Genomic DNA, 21,131 nt, shown 5'->3' with positions numbered 1-21,131 from the left:
TATCGCTTCTGAAAAGAAACAGCACAAGATTTTGGATATAGTAGTGAGTAAAAGTGAGAAGAAAGGATCGAGCATAAGTTATAAGAAAACAAAATGTCTGATAGTGGGCAAAAAAAATCACGCCGGAATGTAAGATTGTAGTGCAGAATGAAAAGGGAGGGGCAAGGCCATGGAGGGATTTGAAAGCAAGGATAAGAATTTTAAAATCGAGATATTGCTTGACCAGGAACCAGTATAGGTTAGTGAGTACATCATCGATAGATGAATGGGACTTGGTGCAAGTGAGGACATGGTCAGCAAAGTTTTTACTGACCTGAATTTTACAGAGATTAGTATGTGGAAACATAAAAATTGGAAATGATGTAAGCAATTTTCTGAAGGTTAAAGAAGGTTCAGGGAAAGTTTGCTCCCAGATTTTATTCAGTTTCTATATTGAAAATGTGAGAGATTGAAGACCTTCCTGATTATTAATTGGAGCTTCCAACCATAATGATATAAGGGATGTTGATGACACTGTTCTTGCTGTCAATTCTGAAGAGAAACAACACAAGATTTTGAATATAATGGTAGTGAGTAAAAGTGAGAAAAAAGGACGGAGCATAAATTGTAAGAAAACAAAAAGTCTAATGGTGTGCAAAAACAAAATCACACAAGAATGTAAGATCATAGTGCAGAATGAAAAAATCAAATGGTAAACAAATTTGGTTACCAAGGAAGAATATTAGCAGAAATAATTCAAAGAATTGGAATGGTCAAAGATGCATTTCAAAAAAGGAAAAAAGATTGAGTAAATCAAAACTAGCCATGACAACAAAACTGAAAATCCTAGAATGCTACATTACACCAATTTTGACTTGCGAAAGCAAGTGTTGGACGATCACTAAAGCACACAGAGTTGTGACTTTTGAGGTGAATATTAAAGATACCTTGGACGAGTGACACTACCAATGAAAAGGCTCTAGTAAGATCTGAGACCATAAGAATGTACTGACTGAGATCAGGAAGAGACAGTTGGAGTTTCTTCGGCATGCAAGAAATCATGATTTAGAAAAAGGCAAGATACTGCAGATACTGGAATCTGAAACAAAAACGGAAAATGTTGGAGAAACTCAACAAGTCTGACAGCATCTTTGGAGAGAGAATAGAGCCAAAGTTTCAAGTCTGGATGACTGTTCATTCGAGCTCTGGACATGTTGAGCTTGGAGAGGGCATGAAGGGAGATAAACTAGAAGAAGATGGAAAGTAAGAGGCCCATGAGCTCTTTGCATTTATTGTTGGAGAGTGGATGGCGGAGTCAGGGATAATAATTTAAGAGGATGGTTTTCCACGGTTTGACAATGAAGAAAGCAGCCCAAAAAGATATAATCATCTCCTGTGGCATGGGCATCCCTTTTCCTATCATTAATTCAAATCTGGAATCAAATCCAGAGGGTGTCCAAGCATCCATCAGCAGAGGTCCACATATTCTCATATAACAAACCAGAAATATAAATGCATTGCTTATCAGCACTTTTAATTTATTCTGTATCCTCTCCAGTGAAATCCCATCTGTCCTATAATGTTGTGAGCAGAACTGCATGCAATGCCTCTGTTATGGCCTAACCAGCATTTTATGCAGTTCCAGTATGATCTCACTGCTGTTGTATTCTGTGCCTTGGTTAATAAAGGCAAGCATCTCATATGCACTGTTGACCGCCTGTCTATCTACCTGCACTGCCACCTTCAGGGATCTGTGGATCTACAATCCAAGATCCCTCTGATCTTCAGTATAGTTTGAGTCATGTTGAGGTCAAAAAGGTGGTGGTATTGGGGTTCTTGAGAAGCATTAAGGTAGACAAGTCCCCAGGGCCTGATGGGATATACCCCAGAATACTGAGAGAGGCAAGGGAGGAAATCTTTGTATCCTCACTGGCTACAGGAGAGGTAAACACAGTAAGAATTCTAACAACACCAGGTTAAAGTCCAACAGGTTTATTTGGTAGCAAATGCCATTAGCTTTCGGAGTGCTGCTCCTTCGTCAGATGGAGTGGAAATCTGCTCTCAAACAGGGCACAGAGACACAAAATCAAGTTACAGAAAACCTGTTGGACTTTAACCTGGTGTTGTTAGAACTCTTACTGTGTTTACCCCAGTCCAACGCCGGCATCTCCACATACAGGAGAGGTCCCAGAGGATTGGAGAATAGCCAACGTTGTTCCTTTGTTTAAGAAGGGTAGCAAGAATAATCCAAGTAATTACAGGCCGGTGAGCCTTACATCAGTGGTAGGAAATTATTGGAGAGGATTCTTCGAGACAGGATTTATTCCCACTTGGAAATAAATGGACATATTAGTGAGAGGCAACATGGGTTTTGTGAAGGGGAGGTCGTGTCTCACGAACTTGATCGAGTTTTTCCAGGAACTGATGAAGATGATTAACGAGGGTAGAGCAGTGGATGTTGTCGACATGGACTTCAGTAAGACCTTATGGCAGACTGGTGCAGAAGGTGAAGTCGTATGGGATCAGAGGTGAGCTGGCAAGGTGGATACAAAACTGGCTCGGTCAAAGAAGACAGAGGGTTGCAGTGGAAGGGTGCATTTCTGAATGGAGGGCTGTGACAAGTGATGTTCCTCAGGGATCAGTGCTGGGACCTTTGCCGTTTGTAATATATATAAATGATTTGGAGGAAACTGTAACTGGATTGATTAGTAAGTTTGCGGACAACACAAAGTTGGTGGATTTGCGGATAGCGATGAGGACCGTCAGAGGATACAGCAGGATATAGATCAGTTGGAGACTTGAGCGGAGAGATGGCAGATGGAGTTTAATCCGGACAAATGTGAGGTAATGAATTTTGGAAGGTCTAATACAGATAGGAAATAGACAGTAAATGGCAGAACCCTTAAGAGTATTGATAGGCAAAGGTGTACAGGTACACAGGTCACTGAAAGTGGCAATGCAGGTGGAGAAGGTGGTCAAGAAGGCATATGGCATGCTTGCCTTCATCGGCTGGGGTATTGAGTTAAAAAATTGGCAAGTCATGTTGCAGCTTTATAGAACCTTAGTTAGGCCGCACTTGGAATATAGTGTTCAATTCTGGTCGCCACACTACCAGAAGAATGTGGAGGCTTTGGAGAGGGTACAGAAAAGATTTACCAGGATGTTGCCTGGTATGGAGGGCATTAGCTATGAGGAGAGGTTGGAGAAATTTGGTTTGTTCTCACTGGAGCGATGGAGGTTGAGGGGAGACCTGATAGAAATCTACAAGATTATGAGAGGCATGGACAGAATGGATAGTCAGAAGCTTTTTCCCAGGCCCTGGGGACTTGTCTACCTTTTCTGCCAAAAGCTTCTTTTTTTTCTTACTCCTATTCTTTGTCCCTTGACATCCAGGGTTCTCTGCTCTTGGTCCCACCCTTTATTTCTATGGAAACATATTTTTCCCAGGGAACAGTCAATTACTAGGGGGCATAGGTTTAAAGGAGATGTACAGGCAGATTTTTTACACAGAGAGTAGTGGGTGCCTGGAACTCGATGCCGGGGGAGGTAATGGAAGCAGATACGGTCGTGACTTTTAAGGGGCGTCTTGACAAGTACATGAATAGGATGGGAATAGAGGGACATGGTCGCCAGAAGGGTAGGAGGTTTTAGTTGAGTCAGGCAGCATGGTCGATGCAGACTTGGAGGGCCGAAGGGCCTGTTCCTGTGCTGTAATTTTCTTTGTTCTTTGTACTTTCTAGTGCAATCCTTTGCCTTGTTAGCCCTCCCCATGTGCATTACCTCACTTTTCTGGGTTGAATTCCAGTTACCATTCCCCTTCTTATCTGACCACTGCATTGATATCCTCCTGCAGTCTATGGCTATCCTCCTCACTATTTACCACCCTTCCAGTTTGTGTGTCATCCGTGAATTTCTTGATCATTCCCCCTACATTTTAGCCCAAATCATTAATGCACACCACAAAGAGCAAAGGCCCCAGCACCAGGTCTCTGGGAATCCCACAGGAACTGACCTCCAGTCACAGAAACATCCCTGTACCATCACCCTTGCTTCACATTTCTCCACCCTGATGTCTACATCTGTATTCTCTTTTTCCATTGTGAAGACCGATGAAAAGTATTCATTGAGGACTGTAACCACATCTTCTGAATCCACACAGATTACCTGTATGGTCCCGAATTGGCCCTACTCTTTCCCTAGTTATTCTTGTGTTCTTTATGTATTTTTTAAAAAGTTTGGGTTTTCCTTTATTCTACCTGCTAAAGCTTTTTCATGCACTTTCTTAGCTTTCCTAATTTCCCTTTTAAATTCCACCTTGCAATTTTTATACTCCCCTAGCAACTCTGCCATATTGAGCCCTGCAATTCTGCCAAAAGCTTCTTTTTTTTCTTACTCCTATTCTTTGTCCCTTGACATCCAGGGTTCTCTGCTCTTGGTCCCACCCTTTATTTCTGTGGAAACATATATTGCCCTGTATTCTTGCTATCTCCTCCTTGAAGGCCTCCCACTGCCCTGACGCGGTTTTATCTGTAAGTAGATGCTCCCAGTCCACTTGGGCCAAATCATGTCTTAGTAAAATTAGCCTTTTCCTAGTTAAAAACTTTTATTCCTGGCCCATTCTAATCCTTTTTCATAACTATCCCAAATCTAACTGAATTACGGTCACTATCTCAGCCATCCACCTCCCCATTTCTGAATATTAGGTCCAGAACTGCCCCCTTGCTTGTTGGGCGTTCTGTGTACTGGCTAAAAAAGTTCTCCTGGATGCAATTTAAGAATTTTGCGCTCTCCTTACCTTGCACAGTAAAACTACCCCAGTCAATATTTGGGTAGTTAAAATCCCCTCCTATTATTGCCGTATTGCCCCTACACATTTCTAAAATTTGATTACATATTTGATCTTCTATCTCTCCCTGACTTTCTAGGGGCCTATACTACCAACAGCATGTTTGCATCTTTTTATAGCATCCGTACAGTGCAGAAGAGGCCATTCAGCCCATCAAGTCTGCACTGACTCTCTGACAAAGTATCTTAACCAGGCCCTCTCCCCTGCTCTATCCCTATAACCCCACGTGTTTTCCATCTAACCTACACATCTTGGGACATTAAGGGTCAATTTAGAATGGCCAATCCATCCTAACTTGCACATCTTTGGACCATGGGAAGAAACCGAACACCCAGAGGAAACACACACACAATACTGGGAGAATGTGCAAATTCCATACAGTCACTCAAGGCCAGAATCGAACCTGGGTCCCTGGCCCTGTAAGGCCACAGTGCTAGCCACTGTGCCATGCTGCCCTTTTTTAAACTTCTATCCTTAAGGCCTCATTTAATGATCCTTCCAGGATATCATCCCTTCTCCCTGCTATAATTGATTCCTTGATCAACATTGCGGCCACCCTCCCCCCTCCTTTTCTATTCCCCACACTATCTTGTCTGAATACCCGGAGTGTTGAGATGCCAGTCCTGCACATCTTTCAGCCAAGTCTTAGTCATAGCTATGATATCATACTCCCAAGTGCCTATTTGTGCCCTCAGCTTGTCTTATTCTTCAGACTCCTTGCATTAAAATATATTCAATTTAGCCTTGCTAGACTCACTTTTTTCTTATCTTGCCTATATTTCCTTTGCTTTTCAGACTCTCTGGTGTTTTAACTTTTAATTCCATCTCAACTTCTCTCCTCCTCTAAGCAACTTATCAATTTAGTCATTGGTCCCAACATGGACCACAATGCCTGGCTGTTCACCTTCCCCCTTCAGAATGCCCTGCAGTAGTTCCATGACATCCCTGATCCTGGTACTCAGAAGTTGTCAGTTTCAATAGAGTACTGCCAGCAGATGCTGACAGTTTTGCCACCATTTCTACAGGCCAATGGATTTGTATAGAATATGTCCCAATACACTTACATATAGGAAGCAAGGAATCAGAGTTTTAAATTGGAAGATTTATCCCAAAATGCAGTTGAAGAGAAATGTTTCAAAGATGGATGAAGCAAGGCTTCAACTGGGGAGAATTTCAGAGAGGAAATGTAATGACTGAAGGTTTAATGAACATCAGTAGAGCAGACCAGAGTTGCGAAAAGTCAAGAATAAGTGCAAAGTTGTATGTTTGGATGAAGTTGCAAAGAAGAATATGTGAGGAATAATACCATTAAACTATTTGTTGATGAGAGCAAGGATTTCAATTTTGATCCAGTGAGCTGCTGAAGTTTGACTGTAGCATGATCTCAAATTGATTAAGATATGGATGGTTATATTGGAATTTTTGTAAGATTGGAGTCTGAAGGATGTTTTGGATGAATTGAGCCTGGAACTGATGAGGGCATAAATGGGTAGTTTATTATACTGGAGTGGGTCATGGATAGTAATGGTGATGTTTTGAAGGTGCAAGGAGGCAGTCTTGGTGATGGTTTATATAAGGAATTTTAAGTTGCAAACTGTTGAGATGAAAATTAGAAGGAATTCCCCAGGAAAGAGCCATGGCTGAGAAGTGGGGGCTGAAGATGATGGCTTTGTTGTTGGGCTTCAGGATTTTCTGGTTCATCCCTACTCTGATGGAGTGTATGTAGGTACATAATGAACTGATGAATATAGTTTCTCTTCCATGAGGATGCTCATCTTAGAACTTGAGGTGAGCAAATACAAGATAGTTGTTGTCTGACCCATGGAATAAAGATCATGACCCTTTATGCTTTTTGTTTATAACACACATTGTGTCAATGATTCAATTTGTCAATTTTAAATGGGAAATAAATTGCAGTAAGGAATATTGAGTTGTTTTGATGTGAATTATTTCCACAGCTTTATAGGTTGTCAATTGTAACATCTCCAGAAGATGTATTAAAGCAATCATGGTAATAACATTGCTGTTGGAAAAGTACAATACATTCAAAATGCTTTCCACACAGAGGAAAATAATGATGTGCCACCATTTCTTGTATTGCATTTACTAAATTATACTAGTTTGATTAATCTTGATTGGTTGTAGATTAATAGTGCATTATTTGAAATATCATCAATACCATAATTTACCTGGGGTGTTTGAGGGTGGAATCCAGGAGTCTTACATTTTATTTTGGAACAGCTGGCAGACCTGACTTTTTTTTAGGAATGAGCTGTTATTTACCTTAAGAGTGTTTAATGTTATCATTGATCCATGGAAAAAATCCCCCCCCTCCTTTTCTGCTGGAAAACATGCTTCTTTTTCCATTACTGCTTGCAGTAGAAAGCTGGTCAATCTTTTCAAGTGCCTCAGCAAAGACACATTACCTACCTGCCTACACTACATCAGTGGTCAGAGATAAACCAGAACTTTCTGCAGTTCAGGTATGAAGTCATCTTCTTCAAACTCCTGCAGAAACTCTCCTTCCTAGTTCAAGTAGGAAAATGAATAGCTTGGCTGCACAGATAGCTATTATGAATAATGACAGACGAGAAATGTTCCATTGGTCCATCGAACTTGCCCTACATGACTGAGATGCCTTGTGCACCACATTACGTTTGAGTCTTACCTTATCTGAAAGCCATGTAAGTGCATGGAAGAGGAAGCAAACTAGATTTAAACCCATGGGGTTGGATGAGAAAATTAAACCTTTGACTGGTAATATGACATGAAGATGGATAAACTAGCTTTCCGTGCTAACAAGCTGTGTCTCAAAATGTTCCCTATAACAGTATATGTAACAATAGAAGTAATTGCATTCATTACTTTAATAGTTTGGCATCTAATATGAAATCTGTTGCGTGTTTAATACAATTATAATATTGAGTTTATCAGTGTATTTTGTAAATTAGGTTTCAAAGGTTCAATATCTACCTAGTAATTATAAACACAGAGCTTTCTACAAACTGTTTAGAGAGGCCTCAACAACGCTGATGATTTATTATGAGATTCATTATTGGATTGTCTAACTCAAGATTTTGAAAAAATTGGCTTTGTAAAGGCACACTTCAAAGCTACTAAGAGGTCAGACTTTGATGTGTACTTAAGTACTTCAGTAATAATTGCTTACGTTATGTGATGCTGTTCAGGTTCAGCAGCAATTGGGTCACTTTAGTGATGACGTGCTCCCTGAATCCAACACTCACTGTTTCAGTCAGTTCTCCAGCTGCAAGTTGCCTTGGTAAAAGTATAACTGCTCGTCTGTTGCAGAGCACAATATGTTCTCAGATATTGTCCTCGGTTTTAATGCTGGAGCTGTCTTTAAAAAAATATATAACCAAAAACGCTTTGCCATAGGGAGACTATCAGGCAGGCTGCTCTGCTGTATTTCCAAGCAACAGGCTACAAAGCAATTTTGACAGAAGTCTGGAAGTAGATTTTCTGTCTGTCTTTTCAAAGAAAAATGTGCAAAATGAAAAGAATCAGCATGGATTTTAAATCATGATTGGTACAGATATCTTCTGTATTTTTTTTCATATCTACGCAACATGCAATATTGGTTTGCTAGCATTAATTTTGTAGTAGTAGTAATAATAATGCTCAAAATTTGAACCAATACTGAAAATAGAGTACTAACTTTGCAATTCTGTTTGTGACTTGGTGATCTGCACTTTCCTAAAAGAGGAAAAAGGCTCCTTTTTCCCAAGAAATGCTTTGTCTATTTTATAATGTTTAGGATATGCTTTGGAGTTTAGAAGACAGAGACAGTCCAATTGAAACCTACAAAATTCTGAAGGGGCTTGATCGGATGGATATTGGGATCCTTCCTGCTGGCCGGGGAATCTAAAACACGGGAACACAGTCTCAGGATAAGGGACCGTTCACTGAGGACTGAGATGAGGAAAAACTACTTCACTCAAAGGGTTGTATATCTTTGGAATTCTCTACCCTAGAGGGTTGTGGATGTTCTATCGCTGGCTATACTTAATCATGAGATAGACAAACCTTAGGGGTCTCAGGGAATTGCGGAAAATGGAAACCATGTGGAAAGTGGATTTGAAGCCCAAAATTAGCCATGATCGTGTTGAATGGCAGAACAGGCTCACTGGGCCATGTGGTCTACTCCTATTTCTTGTGTTTCTTCGACAACCAAATCTTTGAAGCATAATCTACAGCGCTTCATGGTTTACTGAATCAAATAATTTGGACAATTCAATGTAGCTGATCCAGCTGTGGTGACTTGACTCCGACTGCACTCCCTTGATAAATCATCACTTTTCCCAGTGTTCAGAATTGACTGACTGCACTATCGGTCTATTTCTTCTTGGGCTGCTTGTTGGTCATCCACTTCCTCTCTCCCCATATTATGCTGCAAGGTGAAATGTGGAGAGTCGATTAGCTCAGTTTGTTGAATGGCTGGTTCACAATGTAGAGCAACACCAACAAAGCAGGTTCAATTCCTGTACATGCTGAGGTTATTCACGAAGGGCCGCCTTCTGTGTGAGGTGTGTGATCCTCGGGTTAAATCACTACCAGTCAGCTCTCCCCCTTTGCATACTATGGTGATTTTATCTTTACCGCATCTATAAACATGCTAACAACAAAAGGTCTCAACCTTGCGCATATGGCGCTGTTTAGACTCCAAAATCTGGGCTTACCTGGTTGCAGCTGATGGTACTTCCTACACATATGATTATCCAGGGCACAAGAAATATCCTGAAGTTCCCACATAGAACAGAATGTGCAGTCGAGAGGTGGGGGCTGCCCTAGCACACCTTTATATATTTCAAATCTTGAAAAAAAATAAGGAAACGCCACCTACTCACTTCTCTTCCATTATCACTTAAATATGAAGAGGTTCATTGAAATGTTTTACTTTTATATCAGGATACTCCACATCCTGATCTGCTTCATGGTGATCCAGACCTATTGTACTCTTCTTCCAGTCTGTTTCAAAGTGTTTCACCTGTTTCACATTCCTCTCGGTCTCACGTTATCATATTGTTAGATATTGATCAGTACTGGAAAACTCCTGAATGTAAGAAGCTCCAATCACTAATGAAACTGACTCTAAACCTAAAGGAATCTAAGATGGGACCCAAATTTGTAATATCCATTAATCTCTATCATTTTCCATAATGGCATTATCATCTCCGTCAATTTTGCAAAGTTTCACCAGAATGCAAGCTCGATCAATATTTTTGAGGTCTCCTTCAATATAAATGTTCCTGCACTGGCTGCCACATTGGCTTCCTCATGATAATGCCTCATGCCCCAGAGCTGAGTTAATCGATATAATAGAGGTAGGCATCCCATAACAGCAGCAGCAAAAGGACAATGTCCACACGTCATACTTAAGTCAAGCAGCTTCCTACCTTTGATTTCCCCTGCCCTCTTTGACTTAAGCTATGTTCCGTTGCCATGGTGAATGTGGTTCATGTTAACCAAAAAGAATTTGGAAGTGTGCACGTATTATTTTGAAGAATAGGAACTTCTGTTCCAGTATTTACTGCAGCATATGCTCTAATAACATATTGATCAAAGCATTTCACAAGATGTTGATGTATGAATTTACAATATTAGCATGAATTACTTATAATCTCCTTTTGACCATTAGTTTTTTTTCAAGAGTTTTGTTGTATCTCATGCCAAATCTATGGTAACAATTTACAATGAATCCCAAAGACATGAATCTGAAAGGGAACTGTTTTTTTCAACAAAAAAAAAATCAGTAAATCCACCATACCAAACATTTCCGTCCTAGATCTTTAAATATATGAAATGCAAGTTTTTTTGTGGGAGGATGGTGTAAAACTGCTATTTGATTCAGCATGGTAGGAAATGGGTGTTTGAGGACCCCTTAGTTTATGAAAAAGCAGAAGAATTTTTAGGAAGCAGTTGTAATTGGGTGATATGGTATAAATCATTATTAGAGGCATATACAGCTTCTGCTTATACTTATATTTTCCTAGGTGCAAAATTAAGGAAAATGCAATGCAAAATCTGATTTTGATACCTTGCCATTGGTGTGCTCTGATGAAACAGCAGAATCATAGGGCCTGAATGGGGAGAGGGAAAAGGATTCACATCCATTTATCTTCAGTTAGAAGTCTCTGGTTGGGTTTTCTATACAGTCACGTTTTGACACTTTTTTGTCTGGTTTTCTTTCTGACGGTCGATAAAGGAATAAGTTCCACATGAACTGGTGGAATTCCCCACCTCATTCAAGGAAGAGTATTTGGTGGAGTTGAGGGGGGGATGGTTGGAGTATTTTGGGAAGGATGAAATACTTTTTTTCACTATTGCTGAATTTATTTGATTCGTTATGTGTTTCTGGTTGAGCCAAAACCAAAAATGTTTACAACACAGAGTGGTCATTTACCCACTGCATCTCTATCTGTTAGAGTAATGTTAAACTAGTCCTGCCACTCTGCTCAGTTCCCATTTTGCTGTCTCTTCCTCTGCTTCAAATATTTATTTGGGTTTCTCCAAGAAGATACAGTGTTCCCGGCAGCATTCCACGTTCTAGCATTTCTCCTGAGTCTTTGTTCACTCTCTTAATGGCGTCCTCCTGCTCTGGAAAAAAGGGTTAACTGATGGGATATGCTAATATATGACGAAGATGATGATGTATTCCTGATACTAGTCAATATGTGTTAGACCAGAACCCAAACCCAGATGAGATTCACATCTATCCCCAATTGCCCATAAGTAGGTGGTGATGGACCATCTCTTCAATCTACTAACCTGCCTAATTCCTCTTGAAGTCACTTACAACCTGCAGTTAACCACATTCTTTGTGTCATCTGCAAGTTTTGGTATTATGCGGAGTCATTTTATTCATACGTTAGGAACAAAAGGGTTGTCAGGGAAAAAATCGGACCTCTCGGGGACAAAAGTGGGGAATTATGCTTGGAGCCCAAAGAAGTAGGGGAGATCTTAAATGAATACTTTGCGTCGGTATTCACAAAGGAGAGGGATGTGTTGACTGGGAGTGTCTCGGAGGGGAGTGTTGAACCATTGGAGAAAATCTCCATTACAAGGGAGAAAGTGTTAGCTTTGTTAGAGAATATAAAGACTGACAAATCCCCAGGGCCTGATGGAATCTATCCAAGGCTGCTCAGGGAGACGAGAGATGAAATCGCTGGGCCTCTGGCGCAAATCTTTGTCTCGTCACTGGACGCAGGTGAGGTCCCAGAGGATTGGAGGATAGCTAATGTGGTCCCGTTATTTAAGAAGGGTAGGAAGGATAACCCGGGTAATTATAGGCCGGTGAGCTTGACGCCCGTGGTGGGGAAGTTGTTGGAGAAGATTCTTAGAGATAGGATGTATGCGCATTTAGAAAGGAATAAACTCATTAACGATAGTCAGCATGGTTTTGTGAGAGGGAGGTCATGCCTCACTAACCTGGTAGAGTTTTTTGAAGAAGTGACCAGAATGGTTGACGAGGGAAGGGCCGTGGATGTCGTCTATATGGACTTTAGTAAAGCGTTTGACAAAGTCCCTCATGGTAGGCTGGTGAAAAAGGTTGGATCTCATGGGATAAAGGGGGAGGTGGCTAGATGGGTGGAGAACTGGCTTGGTCACAGAAGACAGAGGGTGGTAGTGGAAGGGTCTTTTTCCGGCTGGAGGCCTATGACTAGTGGTGTTCCGCAGGGCTCTGTATTGGGACCTCTGCTGTTTGTGATTTATATAAACGATCTGGAAGAAGGTGTAACTGGGGTGATCAGTAATTTTGCAGACGACACAAAATTGGCAGGACTTGCAGATAGTGAGGAGCATTGTCAGAAGCTACAGAAGGATATAGATAGGCTGGAAATTTGGGCAAAGAAATGGCAGATGGAGTTCAATCCTGATAAATGCGAAGTGATGCATTTTGGTAGAAATAACATAGGGAGGAGCTATACAATAAATGGCAGAACCATAAAGGGTGTAGATACGCAGAGGGACCTGGGTGTGCAAGTCCACAGATCCTTGAAGGTGACGTCACAGGTGGAGAAGGTGGTGAAGAAGGCATATGGCATGCTTGCCTTTATAGGACGGGGCATAGAGTATAAAAGTTGGGGTCTGATGTTGCAGATGTATAGAACGTTGGTTCGGCCGCATCTGGAATACTGCGTCCAGTTCTGGTCGCCACACTACCAGAAGGACGTGGAGGCTTTGGAGAGAGTACAGAGGAGGTTTACCAGGATGTTGCCTGGTATGGAGGGGCTTAGTTATGAAGAGAGATTGGGTAAACTGCGGTTGTTCTCCCTGGAAAGACGGAGGATGAGGGGAGACTTAATAGAGGTGTATAAAATTATGAAAGGCTTCGATAGGGTGAACGGTGGGAAGCTTTTCCCCAGGTCGGTGGTGACGTTCACGAGGGGCCATAGGTTCAAGGTGAAGGGGGGGAGATTTAACACAGATATCAGAAGGACATATTTTAAACAGAGGGTGGTGGGGGCCTGGAATGCGCTGCCAGGCAAGGTGGTGGAGGCGGACACACTGGGAACGTTTAAGACTTATCTAGATAGCCATATGAACGGAGTGGGAATGGAGGGATACAAAAGAATGGTCTAGTTTGGACCAGGGAGCGGCAGGGGCTTGGAGGGCCAAAGGGCCTGTTCCTGTGCTGTATTGTTCTTTGTTCATTCTATTTCTATTTAATGACACCCTGGGGACAGCACTTTTCACATCATTACCATCTGAATAACATCCATTAATCATTGTTCTGATTTTTGCCCTTCTCATAACTCTTTGATATATTTCCCTTAATCCCATTTACTTTACATTTACCAAGTCCCTTCCATGTCAAAGATCCTTTGAAAACCCAAATAACAGCTGCCAGTGAATTTCCTTTGTCAAAACGCTCAGTCTTCCAGTCTTTTACATATATATACTGCCAGTCCTAAATTAACTGAATCTTTCTCACAGGATTCATTTTATCCTGTATTATTGAAATATCTGGATATGATGTTTGCTTCAAGGTGGCTGCTGAGTTGACAACTCCCTGGAGTTTTTTGCTGTGCAACTCCCCTTTGCTATCCCTTTCTTCACCCATCTTCTCTCTTCCACAAGTTTATACTCCCCAGCCTCTAATTATGGGTGCATTTCAGCCCTAATTACTAATTAACTGCCTGTTTATGTGAGCTCACTGCCCATCCCTTGATCATACATGCTTGTTATTTTCATTAGTGAGCACTGGATCTTTGCTCAAATTTGGTTTCCAAATTTCTGGACTTCAATGCATGTTTCTCTATGCTTCTCCACTGAACTACACTTGAAAAGTCCAGTTGCCTACTGTGTTGCTTATGTTTTAAGGTGACCTCGTCTAGCCTACAGCCTTTCTCCTCCTGTTGCTGCTGTTACCTGCTAATTATATAACTGTCCTTCTGGTTTCTCAACTTCATATACAGCCTGCTTCTTGGCCAGAGATTCATTCTGCTGCACTGTAGTCAATTTCTCTACTGTTCATAGATTTTATGATGACCTCCAACTTCACCGTTTTTCTAACCCACAAATGGTTCTATGTACTTTGCTTTTTGTTACCATGGAAATACTTCCAGTAATGTGTCCTCCAAAGCTTTACCCTTTTCCCAAAATCACACTTTGGTCTGTCCCTACTCCTCTTGTACTTTCTCATCCTGTGAGCATCTAATCTTAGTTCCAGCTCTCTTGCCTCTCATTTAGAATAATTGATCTCTACCGACTGTCCAAGTTCCACAGCAAGTTTCTCACTAAGACGTATGAACATACAAAAGTACAATGGGTCATCCAGACTTGAAACATTGGCTCTATTCTCTCTCCACAGATGCTGTCAAACCTGCTGAGATTTTCCAGCATTTTCTGTTTTTGTGAAATTATAGATGAAACTTGTTCATCTTATTCAACCTGCCTCGAAACCTTTGAATTTTCTGAAAACTTTTCACTGCTCATGGATGGGAATATGATTCAGCTTCTTATCATAGCATTCACTATTTTTCACAGGAATTAGTGCTGACTTCCAGAGTGGTGCAATTTGAAAGGAATTCCTCTATCTCCTTTATTTCTATTAATGTATGGATATCTTCTCTCAGTCCTCATGTGCTTAAGACTTTTGCAAGTCAGCTACCTTTTTATTGAAGTATGATCTTTTTGATACCTTTACCAAGTTATTAATTATTTTAATTGGCTGAAATCAGTTTTTGTTAACACTGTCTGCCATATCCCTGCTCTAAACCTTTCAGCTTAACAGACTGATTCCACAGCTAGGCATTCCTGAGATGGTGCAAGGAAAGGGTATGCCCATCGTCAAATACAATAGAAAGTTCAAGTACATTATACCTGTATTTCCCTAAGTTTTTCCTTCGAACAAGCACCAGGAGTAGCCAACCACCAGCCCATACTGCCATCTTGTCCTGGCAAGGTTGTTTTCATTTTAATACAACTATTTGATGAACTCAGTATTCAAAACATGGATATTTTCAGGACTTTAGTACTTGCATGAAAAATTATCATTGAATTTTCTCAAGGAATTCCTCCCAGAGTTCAATTCCTCTCAAAAGTAACTTATTTATAACTCGTGAGATTAAAGAAAATCAACTAAACAATTTTTCTGATGGAATGTGGAATATATCAGCTGTATAATGAAATAAACTGAGCTGCCTTTGAATAATGCATGTGATGAGCTGAAGCAACTGAACTATGTCTTCTGATCCTTCAACTGCTAAACCAAATGGGAAAAACTGGGTCAATGAATGGATAACTTATGGATGATAGATTACAGTTGTGTGCCTTATAGTTTGTATATGTTTACCTGGAAAGGAGTTATTGAGCCTGAAACTTGTTTTCCAGTAAGGCTGGTATTGGTGAAATGTTCGAGGGTCACCAAGGTCCAGTAACCGGTATCAATTGCCACATGGCCGTGGGACAGATCGATTTCTCTCATCTGTTTGTCACCTCTTCATTTGATTGGACAGTTAAATTGTGGACCACGAAGGTAAGAGAAACTTATGTATCTGACACTTAGAAACTAGGATGCATGACATTCTTGCATGATTCTTTCCCAAGCCTTGATTCTTTTCCAGGATATTGTGCATCGTAACTAGAGACTTCCACTTTTTCTATGTTTTAATTAATTGAAAAATCAGAGATTTATGCAACTCCTACATTGTCAGGTGTTCAAACAATTTGGGATATTTGGTTTTTCACTTTCATATAAATATTTTCCAGCTGTCATATTCTGTGAAACATGTGCATTTGGAGCTTGTTTCTTTTTGCTGGGATGTTTTGGTAACTCCACAGTGCAAAGATTTAACATTAATGGTCTCTGCATGTGCTTCCTCCTCCTCCTCCTTCCCCCCAACCATTTTAAATGATGAGTTTAATTTCCATGTGGTTCTGTTGCAGCCTTCTCAAATGTGAGATATAAACCTCCTCATACCTGAGTCATAATGGTGCAAAAACCCACATCTGTGGGTTTTGTATCAGTGTGACACCAGTCCTGAAGTGCAGATATAGGCTTCATTTTGTAACTTATTTAACTTTGTTTCAAATTTTCTTGATCTCTCCCTGTGGTGGAAAAGATGTTACTTCAAGTGAGGGTAAACTTTGTCATGGGTTGGGTGGGTGAGTAGGAGAAATTAGGTACGAAAAGTTGTTGCCATCATGTTGGGGGGTGCAGGAAAGAGAAATGGTGCTGGCAAGAGGACTCCCATGATGTTGCTCGAAGAAAATCCCCACAAGTAAGTATAATATTTTGATGAAAACCGCTACGGTTATTTGAAAATGTTAAGGCATCTGTTGAAAATATAAAAGGTGGAAGTCTGCTGTGGTTTTTTTTTAAAAAGGGAAATTTTACGGTCTAGAAATAGGGTTCTGTAACACCCATTTCCCAGGTGCTATGCTGCTTCCTAAGTCCCCAACATGGTAGACTGGGAGAATGTACGTGCACTGCCACACAATTAGAATGTCACCTGCCATGTTAGGGTAATGACAAAATCAAAAGGTATCCTTTACCCACAGCTGAAACGGGCATTAGATCCTTTGTATGTATAAGTAAGAAGCTTAATGCCTGCTTGATGTTCTTGCTGCAATATGGATTTGCCATGAGGCACTTTGCACTCGAGGAAATCCAGCCTGCAGATAAAAAGTAATTTATCTATGAACCATTCAACCAGTTGTTGCCATGGCCTGGCCTTTACCTGCGTGCGACCTCTCTCCTTGGCCGAGAGGCTCCCTGACCATCATGCCCCATTAACCACTTCTCCCCTTGTACATGAGGTCTTCTGAATCTTCGAGTCTACATCTCTCATCTCCGTCCAGATTAGAAACTCATAAGCCTGCTAAAAGATGCAACATTTTCACTATTTACATAGAATAGCCTTTAATCACTCTTGCCAGACCACTGCACCACCCCAATTTGATTCCCCCAATACATGCATTTGTAGCACATTTGGACCTGATGCCAATACATAATACTGTGCCAGAATACTTAGTATTATTTTACATTCCTATGAGTGCTCTGTAAGCAAAATGTACAAACCACTGCATTAAACTCGATAAATCCAGCATGCAATTTGAAGAAAGTAAAAATCAGAAAGGCAGTTTCAACAATTCGGTGATTTATAGAATCGCAAATGCCTTTAAAGATGCCCCTGTGATCTAGTGATACACCCTTTGAACTTTAGTACTTGTCTGCACTCAGTAGCTGTTGCCAGTGCGGGGATGTGTCATCACCACACTGTTGTCCGTGCTTGGGTGCCTATTTGGCTGGATTCTAAGCTATAAGATCTGCAGTACTATAAGTGGAGTTTTCATGATGAAGGGTATGTTTTGTTCAGTGGAACATATTGAGTCTTTTTTTTAAGGAACTGTTATTTTGGTTTGTGTTTTATCCAAACCATGACTCATCAAGGTACATCAACACATGGATGAATTCATAATGGTAAATTGTTTCATTCATTTTTTTAACTAAAGCCTAATAAATGTGGCAATCTCCACAATTATGTATTAATTATCATAGAATGATACAACGCAGAAGAAAACCATTTGGCCCCTCGTGCCTATTCCGTTTCTCAAAGATCCAATTAGCCTTATTCCCTTGTCCATCCCCAAAACCCTCAGGTATTTATCCAAGCTCTTTTTGAATGTTAATATTAAGTCTGCTTTCACCAGCTTTTAAGATGGTGCATTCCCAGTCCTACAATTCCCTTATGTGCCTTAATGTGTGTGTGTAGTATAAGCAATTTTATTGCTAATGTGTTTAACAAAACTATAACAGCTTTTAAGGTATTTGCGATGCCATAACTGTTTTGTAAAATGGCATTTTTGTGAAAATATGCTTGTTTTGAGCAAGATTTCTTCTGATGCTGGATGTTCTCGTAAGCATTGTACCAGCTGGAAAGCTGGATTCCCACGCCAAATGTATAGGACGTGATTTAGCAGTTCTGTTAGCTGCGGATGCAAATCCTGCTTAATGGCTACAAAATATCCCGAGAGGCTAAATACGGTTTTTGTGAGATTTCAGAATACAATGTTCCCAGACCCTCCCCCAATGACACAATCAGGATCATGTCCAGGAAGATCACACACTATGATCTCTGCCTTATCACCCTCCCCTTCAGGATGCCCTGCAGCCATTCAGTGACATCCTGGACTCTGACATCAGGAAAGCAACACACCATCCCAGAGTCACACTGACGGCCACAATAGCGCCAACCTGTACCCCTGACTTTTGAATTCCCTATTACTATTGCTCCTCCTCTCTTCTCTTCTGTACAGACAGGCTGCTTATGGTGCCAGAAACGTGGCTCTTTCTGCACTTCCTGGAGGAACCAGTGCCCTCATCAGCCTCCAAAATGGAATATTGATTTGTGAGTGGGGCCCCAGGGGACTCCTGAACTACCTGCCTGTTTCTCTTGTACTGCCTGGTGGCCACCCATACCCTTCCTTCCTCAAGTCCCTTCGGCTGCAGTGTGACCACCTCTCTAAATGTGCTATCCCTAATGCTCTCAGACTCATGGCTGCTCCACAGTGTCCCCAGCTGCCGTTCCAGCTCTAAAACTCAAGCTTCCAGGAACTGCAGCTGGGCACACTTCCTGCACACATGCTGGTCTGGGGCACTAGAAATGTGCTCGGCCTCCCACATAAAGCAGGAGGAGCAAACCACGGCTTTGAGCTTTCCTGCCATGACTAATCCCTTTAAATTTAGAACTTTAGAATTTTTTTTTACATAAAATGAATCAAATAAGTGCCTACCCTTGTTAAACAATGACTTACAATTTGATTTTAAAATGTTAAAATTTTAAAATTTAAAAAAATGGACTTCAGTAAAGCCTTTGACAAGGTACCTCACGGTAAACTGGTACGAAAGATGAAGTCACACGGGATTAGAGGAGAGCTGGCAAGATGGTTACAGAACTGGCTTGGGCATTGAAAACAGAGGGTAGCAATAGAGGGGTGATTTTCTGAATGGAAGACTGACTAGCGGTGCTCCACAGGGATCAGTTCTGGGATCTTTGTTGTTCGTAGTATATATAAATGATCTGGAGGAAAATGTAGCTGGTCTGATTATTAAATTCGCAGGCGACACAAAAATTGGTGGAGTTGCGGATAGCGAAGAGGATTCAGCAAGATATAGACCAATTGGAGACTTGGGTGGAGAAATGGCAAATGGAGTTTAATCCGGACAAATGTGAGATAATGTGTTTTGGAAGGTCCAATGCATGTAGTAATGATACAGTTAATGGTAGAAGCCTTGGGTGTATTGACAGGCAGAGGGATCTGGGCATACATGTCCACCGATCACTGAAAGTGGCAACGCAGGTGGATAGGGTAGTCAAGAAGGCATACAGCATGCTTGCCTTCATTGGTCAGGGCATTGAGTATAAAAATTGGCAGGCCATGCTGCAGCTGGACAGAACCTTAATTAGGCCTCATTTGGAATATTATGTACAATTCTGGTCGCCACACTACCAGAAGGATGTGGATGCTTTGGAGAGGGTACAGAAGAGGTTTACCAGGATGTTGCCTGGTTTGGAGGGTATTAGTTATGAGGAGAGGTTGGATAAACTCGGTTTGTTTTCACTGTAACGACGGAGGTTGAGGGGTGACCTGATAGAGGTTTACAAGATTATGAGTCGCATGAACAGAGTAGATAGTCAGATGCTCTTTCTTAGGGTAGAAAAGTCAAGTACTAGGGGACATAAGTTTAAGGTGCGTGGGGAAAAAGTCTAGAGGAGATGTGAGAGGCAGGATTTTTTTACACAGAGTGGTGAATGTCTGGAACGCTGCCTGGGGACGTGGTGGGAGCAGGTAGGATAGCGGCATTTAAGGGGCATCTAGAAGAATACATGAATAGGATAGGTATGGACTCTAAGTGCATACGGTTTTGGTATAGGCAGGCATCATGATCAGTGTAGACTTGGAGGGCCGAAAGGTCTGTTCCTGTGCTGCACTGTTCTCAATCAGCTTTTCTCGATGACACCTGTGTGGAGGCCTGAGACCAAAGCAGAGACCTATTATAATGAGGCTCACAATGCCACTTGGGTTGTCACTGAGCGGTGCGTCAGCCTGCTGAAGATGTGCTTCCGCTGCCTCGACAGTAGGGGGGGCCCTACAGTACAGTCCCCAGAGGGCCCCCGCATGTCATTGTCTGCTGTGCCCTCCATAACTTAGTGCAGCAGCAGGGCAACATCCTCACTGAAGAACAGGAGGAGTGGGACGTTTCCTCTAATGAGGAGGAAGTCCAGGAGTGAGTGGAGGGAGAGCCTGAAGAGGAGCCAGGCGGGGAGAGAGTTCGCATGGGCAGAAGAACTAGGGATGCCCTCATTGCTTTCCAGTTCGTAGACTTGGACCATCACGTTGTCTGGTAGCTTTACAACTGCCCAGCCCTCCACCCCACCCAAGATCTTTGTGACCACCTCCGTGTCTACGGGAGGGTGCCCACTACAGAAACATCTCATCAGGGTGCTGGGCTGGGTAGTCCCTGTGCATGCCTAGCATGTCAATGCACTGGGGTGGTGATGACTCTCTCAGTGAAGAAAGCTCAAGTTCCTCAGGTTTTGCTCATGTCCGTCTGTCTGCAGCCAGCATGCTGACTTCCCGCCCCATGTGCAAGTGACTGTCGGAGCCACACCCCTCTGACCCATAGCTCTCGAGGGGAATAAGGGGCTAGGCTTAGGCTTCACTGATTAATGCCAGAATCCTTCCAAGATGTATGTTCCTCTTGGTTTGAGTTCGCCTTACTGTTCATCTTATACTGAGGGATTTTGGAAAAAGTTGTGCCCAGATGGGGTGAGGATCT

The 21,131-nt window shown here is 41.7% G+C and overlaps 1 protein-coding gene across 2 annotated transcripts in view; it reads left to right on the top strand.

Annotated features, from left to right (window-relative positions):
• dync1i1a (dynein cytoplasmic 1 intermediate chain 1a) overlaps positions 1-21,131 on the top strand; it is a 229,551-nt gene that overhangs the window by 171,311 nt on the left and 37,109 nt on the right. For both annotated transcript variants that reach the window (XM_078227973.1, XM_078227966.1), the window contains one exon: positions 15,680-15,824. In XM_078227973.1, coding sequence (XP_078084099.1) covers positions 15,680-15,824 — 145 coding nt within the window. The remainder of the gene's footprint in view (positions 1-15,679; positions 15,825-21,131) is intronic.

The sequence above is a fragment of the Mustelus asterias genome, chromosome 2 (genome assembly GCF_964213995.1).
Source record: "Mustelus asterias chromosome 2, sMusAst1.hap1.1, whole genome shotgun sequence".
NCBI lineage: Eukaryota > Metazoa > Chordata > Chondrichthyes > Carcharhiniformes > Triakidae > Mustelus > Mustelus asterias.
Note: the sequence above shows the minus strand (reverse complement) of the source record. Positions and strands in the feature narration are given on the sequence as shown.